This window comes from Hakea prostrata, chromosome 9, assembly GCF_041222555.1.
Source record: "Hakea prostrata isolate BN-2017 chromosome 9, UWA_Hpros_2, whole genome shotgun sequence".
Lineage (NCBI taxonomy): Eukaryota > Viridiplantae > Streptophyta > Magnoliopsida > Proteales > Proteaceae > Hakea > Hakea prostrata.
In genome coordinates, this window is record NC_142608.1 from 60507987 (window position 1) to 60528952 (window position 20966).

Here is a 20966-nt window from a genome sequence, read left to right on the forward strand (position 1 = left end):
TAGTTTATATGCATATATATCAACGTTTCTGTGACTAGATATAGTGCCAAGTTGAAGGCACCATTGGATAAAATAGTTGGAAAGTGTCTAAGTATTTTTGCATGGCAGCATCTTCTTTTTTCAAACAATTTATTTCTAACAATATATAGACAATCATAGGAAAACGTCATGAATATATATATATATATATATATATATATATTCTTGTATTCTATCATGAATGAAAGGTTACTTAAGAGGAAAATATTATATTAATTATAGAAAAAAGAAAATAAGAAAAAGTAGAGCTTCTAGACTCCAGTCTTCCAAAACAAATTTAATTTATGTAGATTGGAAATATTTCCAATTCATCTTTCTTTGTTTTCTGCAACTGTATACGAGTTGAATAACATGTGTAGAGATTACCGGGATTTGATTCATATTCTCTCCTTATCAAATTGGATGCATGTCACAGTTGTTTACAAAATAGAATTTACTTCATCACAAACTAGGAAAGTCAATATTCTCTTATATAAATAGTTGAGTTAATATGGTAATCAAAATTTTTTAGACTACATCTGAGAAGGTTGCACAAAAGAAAATAATAAAAAAGAGTTGCTAATGTCACTACTCCTCGTTGAACATGTTTTTCATCAACCATGAATAATAAATAAATCTGATAAGAGATGCGTGAGCTCACCCATAAAAATTAAGCTTCAATGTCTCTCTATAAAACCCCCCATTTTGTTCCCTTATCTTACCATCCAATCCTTTCTCTCTGTGAATTCTCACATCTCTCTCGCTCAAGAATGGAAGGAGAAGACATTGTTTTTCTAGGGAAGAAGCACGAGGAAGATAAGAAGCCCAAGATAGTAAATCATGACCCAACTGTGGCTCTTGCCAATGCACGGCATGAGTTTGGTAAGCACGGTGGTGTCAACTTGTCAATTGAAGCCTCAGCCACCTTCATAGTCGAGGAGCCACTGACTATGAACAAGATGTTCTCCGGCGAGCTCGGCCCTGTGCAAGGCTTCTTTATCTATAGCCGTCACTTCAACCCCACCGTCTTGAATCTCAGCCGGCAAATCGCAGCCATGGAAGGAACTGAGGCTGCATACTGTACTGCAAGTGGCATGGCTGCCATTTCAACGGTATTGATGCAATTATGCAGTAGTGGTGGACATGTGGTTGCATCATGTTGCCTCTATGGTGGGTCCCATGCTTTGTTGAACCACTTTCTTCCTAGGGTTTGTAACATCACAACAACATTCGTGGACGTTAAAGATCTTGAGATGGTCAGGGAAGCCATGGTAGAAGGAAGGACTAATGTGCTTTACGTAGAATCCATGTCAAACCCTACTCTCATGGTTGCTAACTTGCCAGCGCTGTGCAAGATAGCACACGATAAGGGGGTGAAGGTTGTGGTGGATAACACCTTCACTCCCATGGTACTCTCCCCTGCTAAGTTGGGTGCCGATGTAGTAGTACACAGCCTCACCAAGTACATCAGTGGAGTAGCTGATATCATTGCTGGTAACTAATAATCTCTGTTGATACATCATTTTTCTTCTTATACATTGATTAATGGAGCCTGGATTCTCTACCCTCGAGTCCAAATCAGCTCCCAATCAAGGGAGAGTTATCAATATTCGAAAACGGGTATCACCCCTTTTGTGTGGTTGAGAAGCTATTGTATTGGAGCTGATCCAAACTCCTACCCCTCAAAGTAGAGATATGTGGCCCGCATCCTCACGCTTCTCAACCACTTAATAAGGGTGGGATCCACCTCTGATTGTCAACAAAATGGATCGGTGGTGAAACCCTAATGGATCCAAAGTAGACTCCCCTCTTATTGTGTAGTGGAAACCCAGGTGGGAAGCACATACCTCCCTCTCCATAGTCAGGATAATCAGAGTAGTTTTACCCTTCACTAACCATGGTTGTGGATTGGAATTGGATGCAGGAGCAGTTTGTGGCCCAGCTAGCTTGGTGAATTCCATGATGGGCCTTCAACAAGGGGCACTGATGCTTCTTGGTCCAACCATGGATGCTAAGGTTGCATTTGAGCTCGCCCAGAGAATGCCCCATCTAGGTCTAAGGATGATGGAACATTGCCGGCGAGCAATGGAATTTGCTACAAGAATGAAGAAATTAGGACTCAAGGTCATCTATCCAGGGCTTCAAGAACACCCAGATCACACTCTTATGAAGTCCATGGCTAATGAGAGTTATGGGTTTGGTGGAATGCTATGTTTGGACATGGAGACAGAGGAGAAGGCAAACCAGTTGATGAACCATCTCCAAAATAGTACCCATTTTGGTTTAATGGCTGTTAGCTTGGGATACTATGAGACCCTTATGTCATGTTCTGGTAGTAGTACTAGTAGTGAAATGAACACCCAGGAGAAGAATATGGCTGGTGTCTCGTCAGGGGTTAATAAGGATGTCAATCGGATACTCAGGGACACTTGAGCAAAAATGGTGCCAATTTGAGACGGCACTTGCAGCAATCAACAGTAGTGGTTTATGCAAGAACTGAGCATAACCAGATATATAATTATATGGTGAGATTTATGTGTATAATATCTGTCATCTTAATATCTTAGTAGTCTTTCAAGTTCTTGTTAAGTGGATACTGTTTTTCATCCCTTTTGAACTGATTTATAAAGGGAGTTGGCCTGAAAATTACTGAATTCCGTCCATGCATTGATCTTTTCTTCATTCATATCATACATTTACATGCACTAATTGGATTCTTGGTTGGATTCAAGTATTTCTAGATGTTAGATTGTGTTTGATGTCCAACTCAATTGGGCCGGTGGGTACATGGTTCTGAATCTCGAGTCATATGACTATAGGTTTCTTTTCCTCTAACTATGAAGTGATTTTAAGGTTCATTTTCTCTAATTATGAAGTTTATGACCGTTCTTCTTCATTTGGATAAAAGAGCAGAACATAGGCAACCATGGGAATAGAGAAGGAGATCAAGATCTTTTTCCTTTTTGTTTTGTCTTTTTCCCCACAACGATGATCATTTGACGTCTAACTAGAGCAACTTAAAATAATAATTAGTGATTGCCTCCCTCTTCTTCTTCTTCTTATTATTATATGATAAATTTATTATATTTTTATTATAATGATATCCATGGCTTATCAAATTAATAAGTTAGGATTATATCTTTGTGTAAGGATATTTAAGACACTCCATAACTCAAGTATATAGAATTCACTAGTTTTTAGTTTAATGGTAAATTGTCTTGAATGTTCTTCTATAAGTACATGATCCAAGTTTTGTATGAGTCTCGCATATGAGTTGTCATACTCCCAAAATACTCAAGTTGTCTTTACCATATATAGAAAATTAATGTTCCAATAATAAAATTTTCGAACTCGTTTATAAGGCATATGGATCTTTCTTTGGATTTTGATCTTATATCGCTGGACACCCCCTGTTGCTCTTTTTCCATCCCTTAAGTTTGTTATCATGTGTTTATAAAAATGATCCACTAGTTTAGGGTATAATAGAACCATATATACATAAAACCTCACCAACAAGCTCTTTATAAGTCTCAAGTAAATTGTTTGTTGTACCATGTTATTACTGAAAGAAGAATAGTATCCAACTTTTTCTTTTTCTCATAGGTTTTGAAATTTTCTATAGTTGGATAAGAAGTTTCATATTCAAATTTTGAAATTTCATCAGTTTCTAATTTTCTTTCACCATGTCAAAAAGTCTTGGTTTTGGATTAGTTTACAAAATTTTGGTCCTTTCTTTCTCTTTCACTCTAATATTTTGGATTTTGTATCTATATTCTAATCTTCCCATTTAAGTAAGTAAGTCCAAGCTTGATAACAACAGTAACGAATGTGTCTTTTTCGTATACTTTACAAAATAAAAAATAAACTGAGATATTGCTCAAAGCTCAATATAAAAAAGTTATAGCACAAATATATGCCTAGAGCTAGAAATATCAACAACTGGGGTTTAATTTATAAATTCAGGAAGCACAGGATTTTTCTTTGGTATAAGTTAGAAAGCATCAGATGAACAAATGGTCTTCTTCTTTCCGAGATTTTTGGGAATTAAAACGAACATTGAAATGGAGTTTGACGCGATCATAGTTGAGTTACAGTATGCTAGTCGTATGGATATGAGGAAACTATGTGTGGAAAGTGACTCTGAAACTGTAGTTGCGCTGATTCTTAAGAAGGAAATCCCATGGTCTTTCCTTCAACATTGGAGGAGTGGCATGCTTACCTAGTATTTACTACAAGGATGAAGAAGTTGGGACTCAAGGATATCTATTTGGGGCTTAAAGAACACCCAAATCTCATTCTTATGAAGTCCATGCTAATGAGAAACGACGTCATGCGGAAAAAAAAGACTGGATGGTTATAGGGGTTGCTTGAGAAAGGCACGGTTACATTCCTAGAATGGGGAAGTGTGGATGGCGTTGATACAAGAAAGGCAACTTTAGAGGGCATGATGGCTCGTGGATTGACCCTAATATCCAAGGGAAAAAAATAAAGATTCACTCAATTTGGAACAATGCTAAGCAAATAGATCACATCCTTCCTCATCCGATCTTGACTCCTTGGCACTCATAACGTATTGTTCAGATTGTTACCATTTGAGACCAGTTAAGAGATACAAAAATCATACCATTCCAGGACCACAACATCCAATTGTGGGCAGAAACAATTGCAAAAAAATGACGTAAATGTAGGGATTTAGGGACGAACTTCTATCCCCGCAACATTGTATTCGTAATTCTATCATTTAATGTTTATTTTGTTTTCTTTCAAAAAAGAAAAATCCTTTTAAGTAAAGAAAGAGAAGAAGCTCGAAAGTAGAAACCAAGAGTCAAGAGAAAGCCGAGAAGTCGTACATGTTTAGACCGTTGAAGAATATTGCCGACAAAAGGTAAATTTGGTTTCGTTGGGGGGTGTCATGTCGCCCCCAGCGGCACGTCAATTTTTCGAACCATGGGTATAACTCAAATACCTCAACCATATTAGAGTATGATTCAGATACCTCAACATTATCCTCTATTGGACATGAATTTGATTGCTGAATACAATGTTATTCAACTCGTGTAGAATTGCAGTGAACACATTTATATTCCACTTGAATGTAAAGACTTCTTCAAATGATCTGGAAGACTATATATGATATAAGCTCTACTCTTTCTTAATTTGATATGATGTGTCGCTGTAGGGTAATAGCCATTCATGATAAAATAATGCAAGTTGCAAAGAACTTCCAAAGAAGATAGAATATACAAGAAGTTGCAGACGATGTGGATCCCATGTTTTGAAGAAGATGCATCAGCTACCCTCCTTCCCCCGCCTAGTACCTTGCACCATTCTTAGCAGCTCTCTCTTCCTACTTGTTCCTCTGATCAGCTTCTCAAAATATTTCAGTCTGCAAGCTTCTAAGCCTTGTGGAAGACATTGCATCTTCTAATCTTCTAGTTTTCTTCGCATTCTTCTACCATGAAAAATATGAATACCATAAGCATCCTTTTTCCATTGTCGTCAACCAGTTGGATGATGGGCATAAGCTGATCAAACTGGCCTGGCAAGGCATTTCACTAGGAAATTGCTAACAATCTCATCAGTTTCTGGTTCTTCTATTCTTCTTGTCCAGTAGGTTAATATTGTAGTGGGAGCGCAAATTTTGGGTCAATATAGGATGCACTCATTGATTTGGTTGAGAGACAAGATGACTTCTAGCGAGGTCTTGTTGTAATTCTTGCATACTTTCTACTGGCCATCTGCGAAGCCCTTGTTCAATGTAGGATAATTTATTTATTTATTTATTTAATATATTTTGATAGGTTGAATTAAAGAAAGAAATTAAATATTTTGAACCATAAAAAATACTAAACTAATGGAAATAGTCTAGTTATTAATTCCATGTCTTTGGTTGGTCTTTTTTTAATACCTTAGAGAGGCAAATTCAAAGATTTCTACTACTTTTGGATTAAAAGTACTATTTGTCAAATTTAAAGAGGTTTTATTTGAAAATTAGGCTATAACGGTAACAAAATTGTCTTGAAGTGCAAAGTTTTCCTGCTTACATCACAATAGCGAGAGTGTTTAAGTGACACCTTTACCTAATAGTTTCTTGTCCTATTCCCAAAGAATATTTATGCAGCTTGTCTAAGTAGTGAATATAAAACAAATGTATTAAACGTTATATGAAATTATTTTAACTTTTAATATATATCAATTTTTGTAGTTGCATATTAAATATTACATGAAATCATTTTTGAAGTAAAATATACAAGGAAGATCCAAAAATTGAAAATAGAGCAACTTATACATATACTCAGTAGGGTTTGCAAGAGGAAAATATTATATTAATTATAGAAATAGAAAATAAGAAAAAGTAGAGCTTCTAGTCTTTCAAAACAAATTTAATTTAAGTAGATTGGAAATATTATTTCCAATTCATCTTTCTTTGTTTTCTGCAACTGTATACGAGTTGAATAACATGTGTAGAGAGAGATTACCGGTACTTGATTCAGATTCTCTCCTCATCAAATTGGATGCATGTCACAGTTGTTTACAAAATATAATGGGATAATTACTATTGCCCCCTTGTCCTTTGGTTTTATTACTAATCAAACCTCTTTCTTTATGAAATTACTATTGCCCCCTCCTTCTAACGGTGTGGTCGTTACATCAAATATGTATGTCTTTTTGCCCTTCTTAAAATTAAGGTTAAAAATATGTTTACCCTCTTTTGACTTTTGTGTTTATTCCTTATCTTTTTTCATAAATTTTGGCTTTGGTGGGCCCCCTTTGTCTGGTTCTTTTGGTTTTCATTTTCCTTTGTTACTTTGATTTTCCTAATATTTTGTTTCTTTTGTTTTTTTAATCACATATTTCCTTTATTCGGCTTCTTTTGGGATCGTCTTTTCTTTTTCGGTGTTTCTTTTAGAGATTAATTTTTTATTTTTCTCCGTTGTTGGTGTTTTCCGGTAATGTAGTTGGTGGGTTTTTTGGTTTTGAAATATATGTGCCCTCATCGCTCGGCTTCGGGGGGTGTTTTTCATTGGTTGGTTGTTTTGTGGGGTTGTTTCGGGGGGCAGTTGTAATTACCCAAATATAATTTACTTCATCACAAGTTGGGGAAGTCAATATTTTCTTATATAAATAGTTGAGTTAATATGGTAATCAAAATTTTTAACTACATATGAGAAGGTTGCACAAAAGAAAATATTTAAAAAGAGCTGCTAATCTCAATACTCCTCGTCGAACATGGTTCTCATCAACCATGAATAATAAATAAATCTGATAAGAGATGCCTGAGATCACCCATAAAAATTAAGCTTCAAGGTCTCTCTATAAAAACCCCCCTTTTGTTCCTTTATCTTACCATCCCAACGTTAACAGCGAGTGTTCTACTTACTCTGCAATCCAATCCTCTCTCTCTCTCTCTGTCTGTCTCTGTGAAATCTCACATCTATCTCGCTCAAGAATGGGAGGAGAAGACATTGTTTTGCTAGGGAAGAAGCCCGAGGAAGACAAAGAGCCCAAGATAGTAAATCATGACCCAACTGTGGCTCTTGCCAGTGCACGGCATGAGTTTGGCGAGCACGGTGGTGTCAACATGTCAATTGAAGCCTCAGCCGCCTTCATGGTGGAGGAGCCAGTGACCATGTGCCAAGATGTTCTCCGGCGAGCTCGGCCCTGAGCAAGACTTCTTTATCTATAGCCGTCACTTCAACCCCACTGTCTTGAATCTCAGCCGTCAAATTGCAGCCATGGAAGGAACTGAGGCTGCATACTGTACGGCAAGTGGCATGGCTGCCATTTCAACGGTTCTGATGCAATTATGCAGTAACGGAGGACACGTGGTTGCATCGTGTTGCTTGTATGGTGGGACCCATGCTTTATTGAACCACTTTCTTCCTAGGGTTTGTAACATCACAACAACATTTGTGGACATAAGAGATGTGGAGATGGTGAAGGAAGCCATGGTAGAAGGAAGGACCGATGTGCTTTACGTGGAATCCACGTCAAACCCTACTCTCATGGTTGCTAACTTGCCAGCGCTGTGCAAGATAGCACACGATAAGGGGGTTAAGGTTGTGGTGGATAACACCTTCACTCCCATGGTACTCTCCCCTGCTAAGTTGGGTGCCGATGTAGTAGTACACAGCCTCACCAAGTACATCAGTGGAGTAGCTGATATCATTGCTGGTAACTAGTAATTTCTATTAATACATCATTTTTCTTCTTATACATCCATTAATGGAGTTTGGATCCTCTACCCTCGAGTCCAAATCAGCTCCCTATCAAGGGAGAGCTATCAGTATTTGAAAATGGGCATCACCCCTTTTGTATGGTTGAGAAACTATCCCAATACAAGGAGTTGATCCAAATTCTTACCCGTCAAAGTAGAGATATATGGTCTCTTCACACTTCTCAACCACTAAATAAGGGTGGGGCCCACCTCCGAGTGACCACAAAATGAATCCGTGGTGGGACCCTAATGGATCCTAAGTAGACCCCACCCTTATTGTGTAGTGGAGACCCAGGTAGGAAGCACATACTTCTTCCTCTCCATAGTCAGGATAATCAGAGTAGTTTTACCCTTCACTAACCATGGTTGTGGATTGGAATTGGATGCAGGTGCAGTTTGTGGCCCAGCTAACTTGGTGAATTCCATGATGGACCTTCAACAAGGGGGACTGATGCTTCTTGGTCCAACCATGGATGCTAAGGTTGCATTTGAGTTCGCCCAGAGAATGCCCCATCTAGGCCTAAGGATGATGGAACATTGTCGACGAGCAATGGTATTTGCTACAAGGATGAAGAAGTTGGGGCTCAAGGTTATCTATCCAGGGCTTGAAGAACACCCAGATCACACTCTTATGAAGTCCATGGCTAATGAGAGTTATGGGTTTGGTGGAATGCTGTGTTTGGACATGGAGACAGAGGAAAAGGCAAACCAGTTGATGAACCATCTCCAAAATAGTACCCATTTTGGTTTAATGGCTGTTAGCTTGGGATACTATGAGACCCTTATGTCATGTTCTGGTAGTAGTACTAGCAGTGAAATGAACACCCAGGAGAAGAAGATGGCCGGTATCTCGTCGGGGTTAATAAGGATGTCAATCGGATACTCTGGGACACTTGAGCAAAAATGGAGCCAATTTGAGACGGCACTTGCAGCAATCAACAGTAGTGGTTTATCCAAGAACTGAGCATAACCAGATATATAATAAAATGGTGAGATTTGTGCGTGTAATGGGTATAATATCTGTCATATTTAGTAGTCTTTCAAGTTTTTGTTAAGTGAATACTGTTTTTCATCCCTCATGAACTGATTTATAAAGGGAGGTTGCCTGAAAATTAATAAATTCGGTCCATGCATTGATCTTTAATTTCTTCATTCGTATCATATATTTACGTGAACTAATTTGATTCTGGTTGGATTCAAGTATTTCTAGATGTTAGATTGTGTTTGATGTCAAACTCAATTGGGCCGGTAGTTACATGGTTCTAAATCTCAAGTCATATGATTATAGGATTCATTTTCCTCAAACTAGCTATGAAGTGATTTTAGGGTTCATTTTCTCTAATTATGAAGTGTATGACCCTTCTTCCTCATTTGGATAAAAGAGCAAAACACGGGGCAACCATGGGAAGAGGGAGGAGATCGAGATCTTTTTTCTTTTTGTTTTCACTTTTTCCCTACAGTGATGATCATTTGAACGTCTAACTAGAGCAACTTAATAATAGTGATGCCCCCCTCCTCTTCTTTTATTAGCTTTGTTTTTGTGTTTCATGACTTATCAAATTAATGAGGTAGGATTATGTCTTTATGTAAGTATATTCAAGACACTCCAAAACTCAATGATATAGAATTCACTAGTTTTTAGTTTAATGGCAAATTGTCTCGAATGTTCTTGCATAAAAATATGATCCAAATTCTGTATGAGTCTCGCATAGGAGTTGTCATACTCCCAAAATACTCAAGTTGTTTTTACCATATATAGGAAATTAATGTTCCAATAATGAAATTTGCAAGCTCGTTTATAAAGCATACAGATATTTTTTTGGATTTTAATCTTATATCGCTTGACACCACCTGTTGCTCTTTTTCCATCTCTTAAGTATGTTATCATGTACATGTAAAAAAGATCCAAAAGTTTAGGGTATAATGGAACCATATGTACATAAAACCTCATCAACAAGCTCTTTATAAGTCTCAACTAAAAATAAGTTGTACCGATCGTTGTATTTAGTTCGATTTTGTAGTTTCGAAGACTTCACAAATAATGTTGCAGAGAAAAAATTAACCATATTATTACTGAAAGAATAATAGTATCTAACTCTTTTTTTTTTTTAAGGGATGGGGAACTGAAAAACTTCTACTTTTCTCATAGGTTTTGAAATTTTCTATGAGATGGATAAGAAGTTTCATACTCAAATTTTGAAATTTCATTAGGATTTGTAATATTTTCTTTTACCATCTACAAAAAAAAGTCTTGAGTTTTTGAAAGATTAGTTTTACAAAATTTGTGGAGTCCTTTCTTTCTCTTTCACTCTAATATTTTGGATTTAGTATCTATATTCTAATCTTCCCATTTAAGATAAGAAACTTCCAAGCTTTGATAACAATATTAAAGAATGGGTCTTCTTCATATATTTTACAAAAAAAATAAACTTAGATTTTTCTCAAAGATCAATATAAAAAAAAAAAATTGTAGCACAAAATATATACCTAGAGCTAGAAATATCAACAATTGGGGTTTAATTTACAAATTCAATAAGCATAAGATTTTTCTTTGGTATGAGTTGAAAGCATCAGATGAACGAATGGTCTTGCTCTTTTGGAGATTTTTGGGAATTAAAACGAATGTTAAAACGGAGTTTGAGGCAATCATAGCTGAGTTACAGCATGCAGTCGTATGGATCTGAGGAAACTATGGGTGAAAAGTGACTCTGAAACTGTAGTTGCACTGATTCTTAAGGACATCTCATGATATTTCCTTCAACATTGGAGGAGTTTGCATGCTTACCTGGTGTTTGCTACAAGGATGAAGAAGTAGGGACTCAAGGTTATCTATCATGAATCATGAGCTTGAAGAACACCCATATCACATTCTTATGAAGTCCATGGCTATTGAGAAGAGAATTATGGGTTTGGTGGAATTTTATGTTTGGACACGAAGACAGAGAAGGCAAACCAGTTGATGAACCATCTACAAAATAGTATCCTTTTTTGTTTAATGGCTGTTAGCTTGGGTTACTATAAGACCTTATGTCATGCTCTGGTAGTGAAATGCACGCCCAGGAGAAAAAGATGGCCGGTATCTCACCAAAGTTAATAAGGATATCGATTGGATATACTGGAACTCTTGAACAGAAATGGAACCAATTCGAGACAGCACTTGCAGCAATCAACACTAGTAGTTTATCCAAGAACTAAGCATTAAAAGATATATACTGATGTCGTAAGATTTTGTATATAAATCCATCTGTTTATTTAAAGTTGCCGAAGGCTGTTTAAGTGAGACCTTTATCTAATAGTTTCTTGTTATATTCCCAAAGAATATTTAATACAGCTTCTTCAAGTAGTGAATATAAAGCAAACATTATATGAATTGATTTTAACTTTTAATATATATTGAATTTCGTACTTGCTTATTAAATATTACATCAAATCATTTTTGAAGTAAATATAAAACAAAGACCCAAAAAAAGAAAATAGAACAACATACATGTACATTCATAGGGTTTGGCATATTATTACATCTTTGCAAGTCTGGATCTTCTACCTACATGGATTGGATTAAGTTTAATCCACATGAGTCGATGGCTGCCAAGTCTCATTTTGAAAGACACGATCCTTTTTTTAAGCTAGACTAACATAAATAAGCTTAATCGTGTTAAACCACCATTGACTATTTTTTTTTACTAGAATAAAAAAAATGAAAACTAATTATTTTTAAATATTCTATAAACTTAATTGAACAATCCATCATCCCATTAAAATAGCAAGTTTATACTTTCTCTCATCTTTCTTCTGAGACTTAGGAATGGCTCTCTCTCTCTCTCTCTCTTCAACTTCATGTTTATCTCTGAGATCTCTCTCTTTCTCTATTTGCATTCTTTATCTCCATCTTTCAATCTGGTCTTCAATTCCATTAATTTTCCCTCTCTTCAACATTGTGTGAACTCATCTAAGATCTTCAATTCCATTAATTTTATCTCTCTATTTATGAAAAGAAAAAGACATTTACTTTTTTACAAAATCTTTTTATAAATGAGAAGGAAAAAAATGAAATATATTTCTAAATTGGTTTTTCTCTTCACCCTCTTCTCTTTTTATTTTTTCTCTTGAAAATCAAAATGGCTTTGAATGTAAAAGAGGGCAGTATGAGAATTTTGAAAATAGAATAGACTTTCAACCATCACTTAACTCCATTTTTCTGACAGTATGGATGTGGTTGATGTATAATTCGAAACATAAAGGAAATAGACATAATACAATAAATTTTAGGGATGTAAACATAATTTGAAATTTAGGAAGTGTATATATAATTTGTTTAAAAAGATTAAGACTACAGATCATGTGTCAAATTTTTACTAAGAAAATCGCTTTACTAGTAGAATAAACATGTTTCTTGTGCCGAAAAAAAATTAAGAAAAAATGTGTCAACATCATGCATGTAGTCAACATGGTGATTTATGCACGTAGTCATCAAAGAACACTTAAAATATGTTATTTTATATGTATATATGTGATATGTCAACGTTTATGTGAGTAATTGTGGTTATCATGTTGAAGGCAACATTAGATAAAATAGTTTGAAGGTGTCTTAAGTCTTTTTACATGAGCTGCCTTTGCATCATCTTCTATTTCCAAACAATAAATATCTAGATAGCCATAGGGAAAAGTCATGAATATGTATCTCTATTCCAGGTTATTTGCATCTTGTATTCTATCATGAACAAAAGATTGGAAATACTATTTCTGTGTTTTCTGCAACTGTATACGAGAGATTACCAGGATTTGATTCAGATTCTCTACTCATCAAATTTGAAACATTTCACAGTTGTTTACAGAATAGAGTTTACATCCCAAACTAGGAAAGTCACTATTCTATCTCTTACATAAATAGTTGAGTTAATATGGTAATCAAAAATTTTCAGATTGATTACATGTAAGAAGGTTGCACAAAAGAAAATAATTAAGAAGAGCTGCTAATCTCAATACTCCTCGTTGAACATGTTTTTCATCAACCATGAATAATAAATAAAACTAATAGAGATGTATGAGCTACCAATAACAATATTAAACTTCAATGTCTCTCTATAAAAATATAGTTTAAACTCAAGTATATAGAATTCACTAGTTTTTAGTTTAATGATAAATTGTCTTTCATGTTCTTGTACAAGAACATGATCCAAATTTTGTATGAGTCTCGCATTGGAGTTGCCATGCTCTCATAAGACTCAAGTTGTTTTTACCATATATAGTAAATTAATACTCCAATAATCAAAGTTGCAAGTTATTTTACAAAGCATACGGATTTTTTTTAGATTTTGATCTTATATCGTATGACCTCTCCTGTTGCTTTTTGTCCATCTCTCAAGTATATTATAGTGTGTTTATAAAAATGATCCAGTAGTTTGGAGTATACTAGAAATATACATTACATAAAACCTCATCAACAAGCACTTTATAAATCTCAAGTAAATTATTTGTTATTACGATAATCATAATTAGTTTGAGTTCATAGTTCCTAAGACTTCGTAAAATAACATTGTAGGGGAAAAATAACCATCTTGCTTCTGAAAAAACTATTATATCTAATTTTCCTTCTTTTTCTTGTTACTAAAAGAATTATAATATCTAAATTTCTTCCTTTTTCTTTTCTTTTAAGGGACAAGGGGTTGGAAAATTTGTACTTTTTTTTCTTAGGTTTTGAAAATTTCTGTATGAGAGATTAATTTGCAAAATTTATGAAGTCTTTTCTCTCTCATTCTGATATTTTGGATTTGGTAACCTATATTCTAATCTTTTTATTTAAGATAAAATTTCAAACCTTGATTACAAGATTAAACAATGTGTCTTTGTCATATATTTCACAAAATAAAAAATAGACTAAAATATTTCTTAAAGATAAATATTAAAAATTTATACCACAAATATAAATGTCTACAGCTAGAAACATCAACTATTGGGGTTTAATTTATAAATTAAGAAAGCATAGGATTGTTTCTTTGCCATAAGTTGGAAGCATCAAATGAACAAACATCCAAATGATCTTCTTCTTTTGGAGATTTTTGAGAATTAAAATGAATGTTGAAGCGGAGTTTGAGGCGATCATAGCTGAGTTACAGTATATTGGTCGTATGGATCTGAGGAAGCTATGTGTGGAAAGTGACTCTAAAACTATAGTTGGGCTGATTCTTAAGTAGGAAATCCCATGGTCATTCCTTCAACATTGGAGGAGTTTGCATGCTTACTTGGAGTCTACAGACTGGAAAATTACCCACTGAGTTCGAGAGGTGAATGCAACTGCTGATTTCTTGGCAACTTTGGCAGCTAGACAGTCGTCTTCCCTACAGTTGGAGAGATGGCCTTACCGCGTTGCAAACGAATAGTAGATGGATGGTGATGGAAGATCACAGTATAGTTGCAACTGATATTTGGGGAATGTAAAGGTGTAGGCAATGACTATATACCTCTGTGGTAAATGTTATCTTTATAGTTTTTTCTCCTCTCCCCCCATTTTTCTATATTTTTTGTTAAATAAAATGACCACCCTTTTAACAAAAAAACAAAAATCTGATAAACACCATAGTAAAGTAGTCAACCAAACTCTATCTTATAAGCTATTGAGATTTTCCATGAACTTCCTTTGCTTAGCTTCTTTTGTTTTTATTTTCACAAAGACTTTTTTTTACTTTTGATAGACTCAGTAAACTTTTTTAGTGGGGAACAATCCATATAATTTGCTTACAGTTTCAAACTCCTCTTGCATTGGAGTCATTTCTTAGTCAAAAGATTTTCAGAATCTCACCATCACAATCAACACCATTTGAAACAAAGCAGGTAAACCAACCCTTTCATCTTTTCCCAGAAATTATCCCATCAAAATTTCTCTAAGAGCCCAAGCAGCTCCTTCAATATTCCAATGTATTCTAAAAAGTTCTACTAAAGTTGCTGTTCACCTCTATAATCGTCTGACAAGAATCTTCTATTGTAAGAATATCTGATCATAGAACCATGCAAACCTACGACACCTGTAGTTACTTGACTTGGTAGTGAATTAAGCTCCTGAAAAGGGTAACATCGTAATAAAAGAAAATGCATTAATAGTTATATGAATGATTTTGACTTTTAATATGTTTCAATTTTTTTGTACCTGCTTATCACATATTACATCAAATCATTTTTGGAGTAAAATATAGAACAAAGACTGAAAAAATGAAAATAGAGCAACTTGTAAATTCTTTTTTTTTTTTTTTTTTTTTTTTGGATTAGGTAGCTGATAATATTAGAAAAATAATGTACAAAAATTACATTCGATAAAATATAAAATAATGAACAAAAATTTTTGGAATAATCTTTCTCTCTGCATCATCACGAACAATATCCGTGAGGGCAGAAGGTATTCCCCGGATCAACAACGACGCCTCAAGAAGGAGGCTAGCCAAAAAATCCGCACCATAGTTTAACTCCCGGACATGATACATGAACACACACTCCGTGAACTATCGCTGCAAGGAAGTTATCTCATGAATGAGTTCCGCAGCGAACCAAGGGGAACGATGAGTTCTACAAATCATCAAGATGGCTTCTCTGGAATCAGATTTGATTTGAACACACTAAATACCCATGTCGATAGCATGCTGCAAGCCCAGTCGAATAGCCGATAACTCCATCAAGAGGATGCGATTTTCTGGGAAGGCGCCAGCCGAAGCAAAGATGACTTTCCCTTTATAGTTACGTCCCAAAACACCCATGCCACCAAGTCCATTACGAATGGAGCCATCACAATTAATGGAAATCCACCCCACATTAGGAGGTTCCCATCTCAAAGCTTTCAGCATTTTGACATTAAAGTGGACTTGGATCCCCCAATTACTAAACAAAGAACGCATTTGGGGCGAATCAGGGACATAAGCATCAAGATCACAAAACCTTCTACGCGTGTCTATCAAGATCTTGCGCACCAAGAAAGATGGACTACAAGTGGGCCTCCCAAACATGCGAGAATTTGCAAACTATTAAATTTGTAAATTCACTACTAGGGTTTGCAAACTATTAAATTTGCACCCTTAAATAGAGAAAGTATATTTATGTTTATGGGAATCTTCTTATTAATGAGAAAATAAATAAAATATACTTTAAAATCGGTCTTGCTCCTCATTCTCGCCTGTTCTTCTTTCTCTTTTTTCTTTTCTTTTCTTCTTCTTCTTTTTTTTTTTTTTTTTTTTTTTTTTTTTTTTTTTTCTTACTTAAAAATCAAAATAACTTTGAAGATAAACAACGATATTGTGAGAATTTTGAAAATCAAATAAAATGTTTAATCATCATTTGACTCCATTTTTCTAATAAATGGGACGTAGTCGGTATATAATGCAAAACATAAAGGATTATAGATATAATACAATAAATTATAGTCAATGCAGGATTAGTAGAGTTGTAAGATTCATATTTCTTGTGGGTCGAATCTAGGTGAGGCATATTAATATCACCATCTCCCGGCTTAAGTAGACTGCAAGTGTTCACATTAGAAGGCAATAAAAAGACTATTTTCCATTCATTTTTCTGTGTTTTCTGCAACTGTATAAGAGTTAACGTTGAATAACGTGTAGCGAGATTACTGGGATTTGATTCAGATTATCTCCTAATTAAATAGGATGCATGTCATAATTAATTTTATTCCTAATATGAACATACATAGATGATTAGAAAATATAATTTACTTCTATCTTAAACTTGCAAAGTCAATATTCCGTTACATAAATACTTGAGTTATTATGGTAATCAAATTGTTTAAGATTACGTGTGAGAAGGTTGCAAAAAGAAAATAATTAAGAAGAGTTGTTAATCTCAATACTCCTCGTTGAACATGTTTTTCATCAACCCTGAACAATAAAGAAAACTACTAAGAGATGCTCGAGCTCATCAATAACAATTAAGCTTCAAGGTCTCTCTATAAAACCCCCTTTTTGTTCCCTTACCTTACCATCGCAAGTGTTCTACTTACTCTGCAAACCAGTTCTATCTCTCTCTTTCTCTCTCTCTGAATATCTCACATCTCTCTTGCTCAAGAATGGGATCAGAAGACATTGTTTTGCTAGGGAAGAAGCAAGAAGAACAGAAGAAGCCAAAGATAGTAAACCATGACCCAACCATGGCTCTTGCAAATGCACGCCATGAGTTTGGTGAGCACGGTGGTGTCAACATGTCAATTGAAGCCTCAGCCACCTTCATGGTGGAGGAGCCAGTGACCATGCGAAAGATGTTCTCTGGTGAGCTCGGCCCTGAACAAGGCTTCTATATTTATAGCCGTCACTTCAACCCCACTGTCTTGAATCTCAGCCGTCAAATTGCAGCCATGGAAGGTACTGAAGCTGCATACTGCACTGCAAGTGGCATGGCTGCCATTTCAACGGCCATGATGCAATTATGCAGTAACGGAGGACACGTGGTTGCATCTTGCTGCCTCTATGGTGGTACCCATGCTTTGTTGAACCACTTTCTTCCTAGGGTTTGTAATATTACAACAACATTCGTGGATATAAGAGATGTTGAGATGGTGAAGGAAGCCATGGTAGAAGGAAGGACTAATGTGCTTTATGTGGAATCCATGTCAAACCCTACTCTCATGGTTGCTAACTTGCCCGAATTGTGCAGGATAGCACACGATAAGGGGGTGAAGGTTGTGGTGGATAACACCTTCACTCCCATGGTACTCTCCCCTGCTAGGTTGGGTGCTGATGTAGTAGTGCATAGTCTCACCAAGTACATCAGTGGATTAGCCGATATCATTGCTGGTAATTGATAATCTCTATCAACACATCATTTCTTCTTCTTATAGATTCATTAACAGAGTCTAGATCCTCTATCTCTGAGAATAGAGGAATTGACAAGACCCCAGCAGTGGGCACATTTATTGTGTGGTTGAAAGCTCAAGGTAGAGGTATGTGATCCCCTTACATTTCTTCACCACATAATAAGGGTGTGACCACCTTTGAGAATTGAAAAAGGAATCCAAGAGGGGGACTCCACCAGGGTCCAAGGGAGTCTCATCCTAATGTATGGTGGAGAAATGTGAGGGGAGCACATAGGTCTCACCTCTCAACAAAAAAGTCATCCAACGTCCAAAAGTTGTCCTTTCAATCAACTTATTTTACCCTTCACTAACCATGGTTGTGGATTGGAATTGGATGCAGGTGCAGTTTGTGGCCCAGCTAGCTTGGTGAATTCCATGATGGACCTTCAACAAGGGGCACTAATGCTTCTTGGTCCAACCATGGATGCTAAGGTTGCATTTGAGCTTGCCCAGAGAATGCCCCATCTAGGTCTAAGGATGATGGAACATTGCCGGAGAGCAATGGTATTTGCTACAAGAATGAAGAAATTAGGGCTCAAGGTCATCTATCCAGGGCTTGAAGAACACCCAGATCACATTCTTATGAAGTCCATGGCTAATGAGAGTTATGGGTTTGGTGGAATGCTATGTTTGGACATGGAGACAGAGGAGAAGGCAAACCAGTTGATGAACCATCTCCAAAATAGTACCCATTTTGGTTTAATGGCTGTTAGCTTGGGATACTATGAGACCCTTATGTCATGTTCTGGTAGTAGTACTAGCAGTGAAATGAACACCCAGGAGAAGAAGATGGCCGGTATCTCGCCGGGGTTAATAAGGATGTCAATCGGATACTCAGGGACTCTTGAGCAGAAATGGAGCCAATTTGAGACTGCACTTGCAGCAATCAACAGTAGTGGTTTATCCAAGAACTGAGCATAACCAGATATATAATAATATGGTAAGATTTATGTGTATAATGGGTATAATATCTGTCATTTTTAGTAGACTTTCAAGTTCTTGTTAAGTGGATACTGTCTTTCATCCCTTATGAACTGATTTATAAAGGGAGGTAGCCTGAAAATTAATGAATTCGATCCATGCATGGATCTTTTCTTCATTCATATCATATATTTACATGAACTAATCGGATTTTGGTTGAACTCAAATATTTCTCGATGTTAGATTGGGCCGGTAGGTACATGGTTCTGAATCTCTGGTCATATGATTATATGGGTTTCATTTTCCTCAAACTACGGAGTGATTTTAGGGTTCATTTTTCTCTAATTATGAAGTGCATGATCCAGTCTTCCTCATTTTGGATAAAAAAAACCGCAACATAGGCAACCATGGGAAGAGAGAGGGAGATCAATATCTTTTTCCTCTTTGTTTCCACTTTTTCCCCAGTGATGACCATTTGATGTCCAACTTAAGCAACTTAAAATAATAATTAGTGATTGCTTTCCTTCTCTTCTTCTTATTGTTATATGACAAATTTATTGTATTCTTATTTTAATGTCATCCATGGCTTATCAAATTAATCCACGCTAGACGCGTTTTCCATCAGGTATGAGCGAGTTTACATAGAAGAGATATATTTATTTTAAGAGAAGAATTAGAAGAGATATGTTACTAGTTTCAGTTTTTTTACGGTTCTTATAATTTTCTTGTGATACAATGGTTTTTTATTTTTTTGGTCAAAGGGATACAATGGTTGAAATGTAGTGGTAAGGAACTCATCCGAGAATCCCCTATGCTAGGGCTAGGCCAGGAACCAGTTTGAGAATCCTCACATTCGGGTTAGGCATCGACTAAGTCAGAATAAGTATGAAGAACCCTTATCCGGGAAGATATGAAGAGGCCCCCTGTCAACGTAGATGTGAAGAACTTCCACTATGAAGAACATAGGTCGGAAGAATAAATACTCCATATGCAGAAGACAACGGTTAAAGAATCTCCATGGAAAGACTAAGTCAAATGGGTCTATTATGGAAGTAACCACTCTATATGCCCATAGTGATATACAAGGAATGATTCTCGGAGTAACGACTCCATTAGTCGAGCATGTAAACTGTCAAAAGTGGGAATATGCTTCCAAAGGAAACTCATGTCATCTTTACTAAGTGGATGAAAATCACAATCATATAATAACCGCTTAGAGGTAACCTCTGTATAAACCACAGTCATGGGACTCATGAGGTATGAAGAACTATCTACTTACTATGGCTTACACTCGGAAAACCCCTCTTAGAGCCTTAAGTTATTGTATCTAGATTAACTTGATCATCAAGAGGCGTTTACCAACCATCCCCAGGTTGGGCCACTCTTAATTCTTTTTATGAATGCAAGTCAACCTTTTACTTTGGTAGCATTGAGAAACTCCGAAGATATCGTCCTACTACTCGGGTAGCACCAAGAAGTTCCAAGTGTAACACGAAGTATGAGGTAGGAAAAATTATAAAAAAAAAGTTATAGCACAAATATATACCAGTCCTAGAAAAATCAACTATTGGGGTTGTAAATTCATAAAATATAGGATTTTTTTTCTTTGCTATAAGTTGAAGACATCAAATTAACCAACGCCTAGGTGGTCTTCTTCTTTCGGAGATTTTTGGAATTAAAACAAACGTGGAAGCAAAGTTTGAGTCGATCATAGTTGAGTTACAGTATGCTAGTTGTATGGGTCTAAGGAAACTATGGGTGGAAAGTGACTCTGAAACTGTAGTTCTGCTGATTTTTAAAAAGGAAATCCCATGGTCCTTCCTTCAACGTTGGAGGAGTTTTCATGCTAACTTGGAATCTATAGATTGAAAAATTGCCTATTGTGTTTGGGAGGTGAATGCAATCGCCGATTTCTTGGCAACTTCGGCAGCTAGAGAGTCGTCTTCCTTGTGATTGGAGAGGTGG

The 20966-nt window shown here is 36.0% G+C and overlaps 1 protein-coding gene and 2 pseudogenes across 2 annotated transcripts; all 3 read left to right on the forward strand.

The window, feature by feature from the left end:
* Nucleotides 1–788: 788 nt before the first annotated feature.
* On the forward strand, nt 789–2536 carry LOC149005931 (methionine gamma-lyase pseudogene; annotated as a pseudogene).
* Nucleotides 2537–7381: 4845 nt separating this feature from the next.
* On the forward strand, nt 7382–9361 carry LOC149005932 (methionine gamma-lyase-like; annotated as a pseudogene). The gene is made up of 2 exons (XR_016175625.1): nt 7382–8193; nt 8626–9361. The product of XR_016175625.1 is annotated as a methionine gamma-lyase-like (transcript).
* Nucleotides 9362–17226: 7865 nt separating this feature from the next.
* LOC149005933 (methionine gamma-lyase-like) lies at nt 17227–19133 on the forward strand. Its single transcript, XM_089169167.1, has 2 exons — nt 17227–18021; nt 18421–19133. Exons 1-2 carry the CDS (start codon nt 17298–17300, stop codon nt 18993–18995), a joined length of 1299 nt encoding a protein of 432 aa, XP_089025293.1. The 5' UTR covers nt 17227–17297; the 3' UTR covers nt 18996–19133.
* Nucleotides 19134–20966: the final 1833 nt, after the last annotated feature.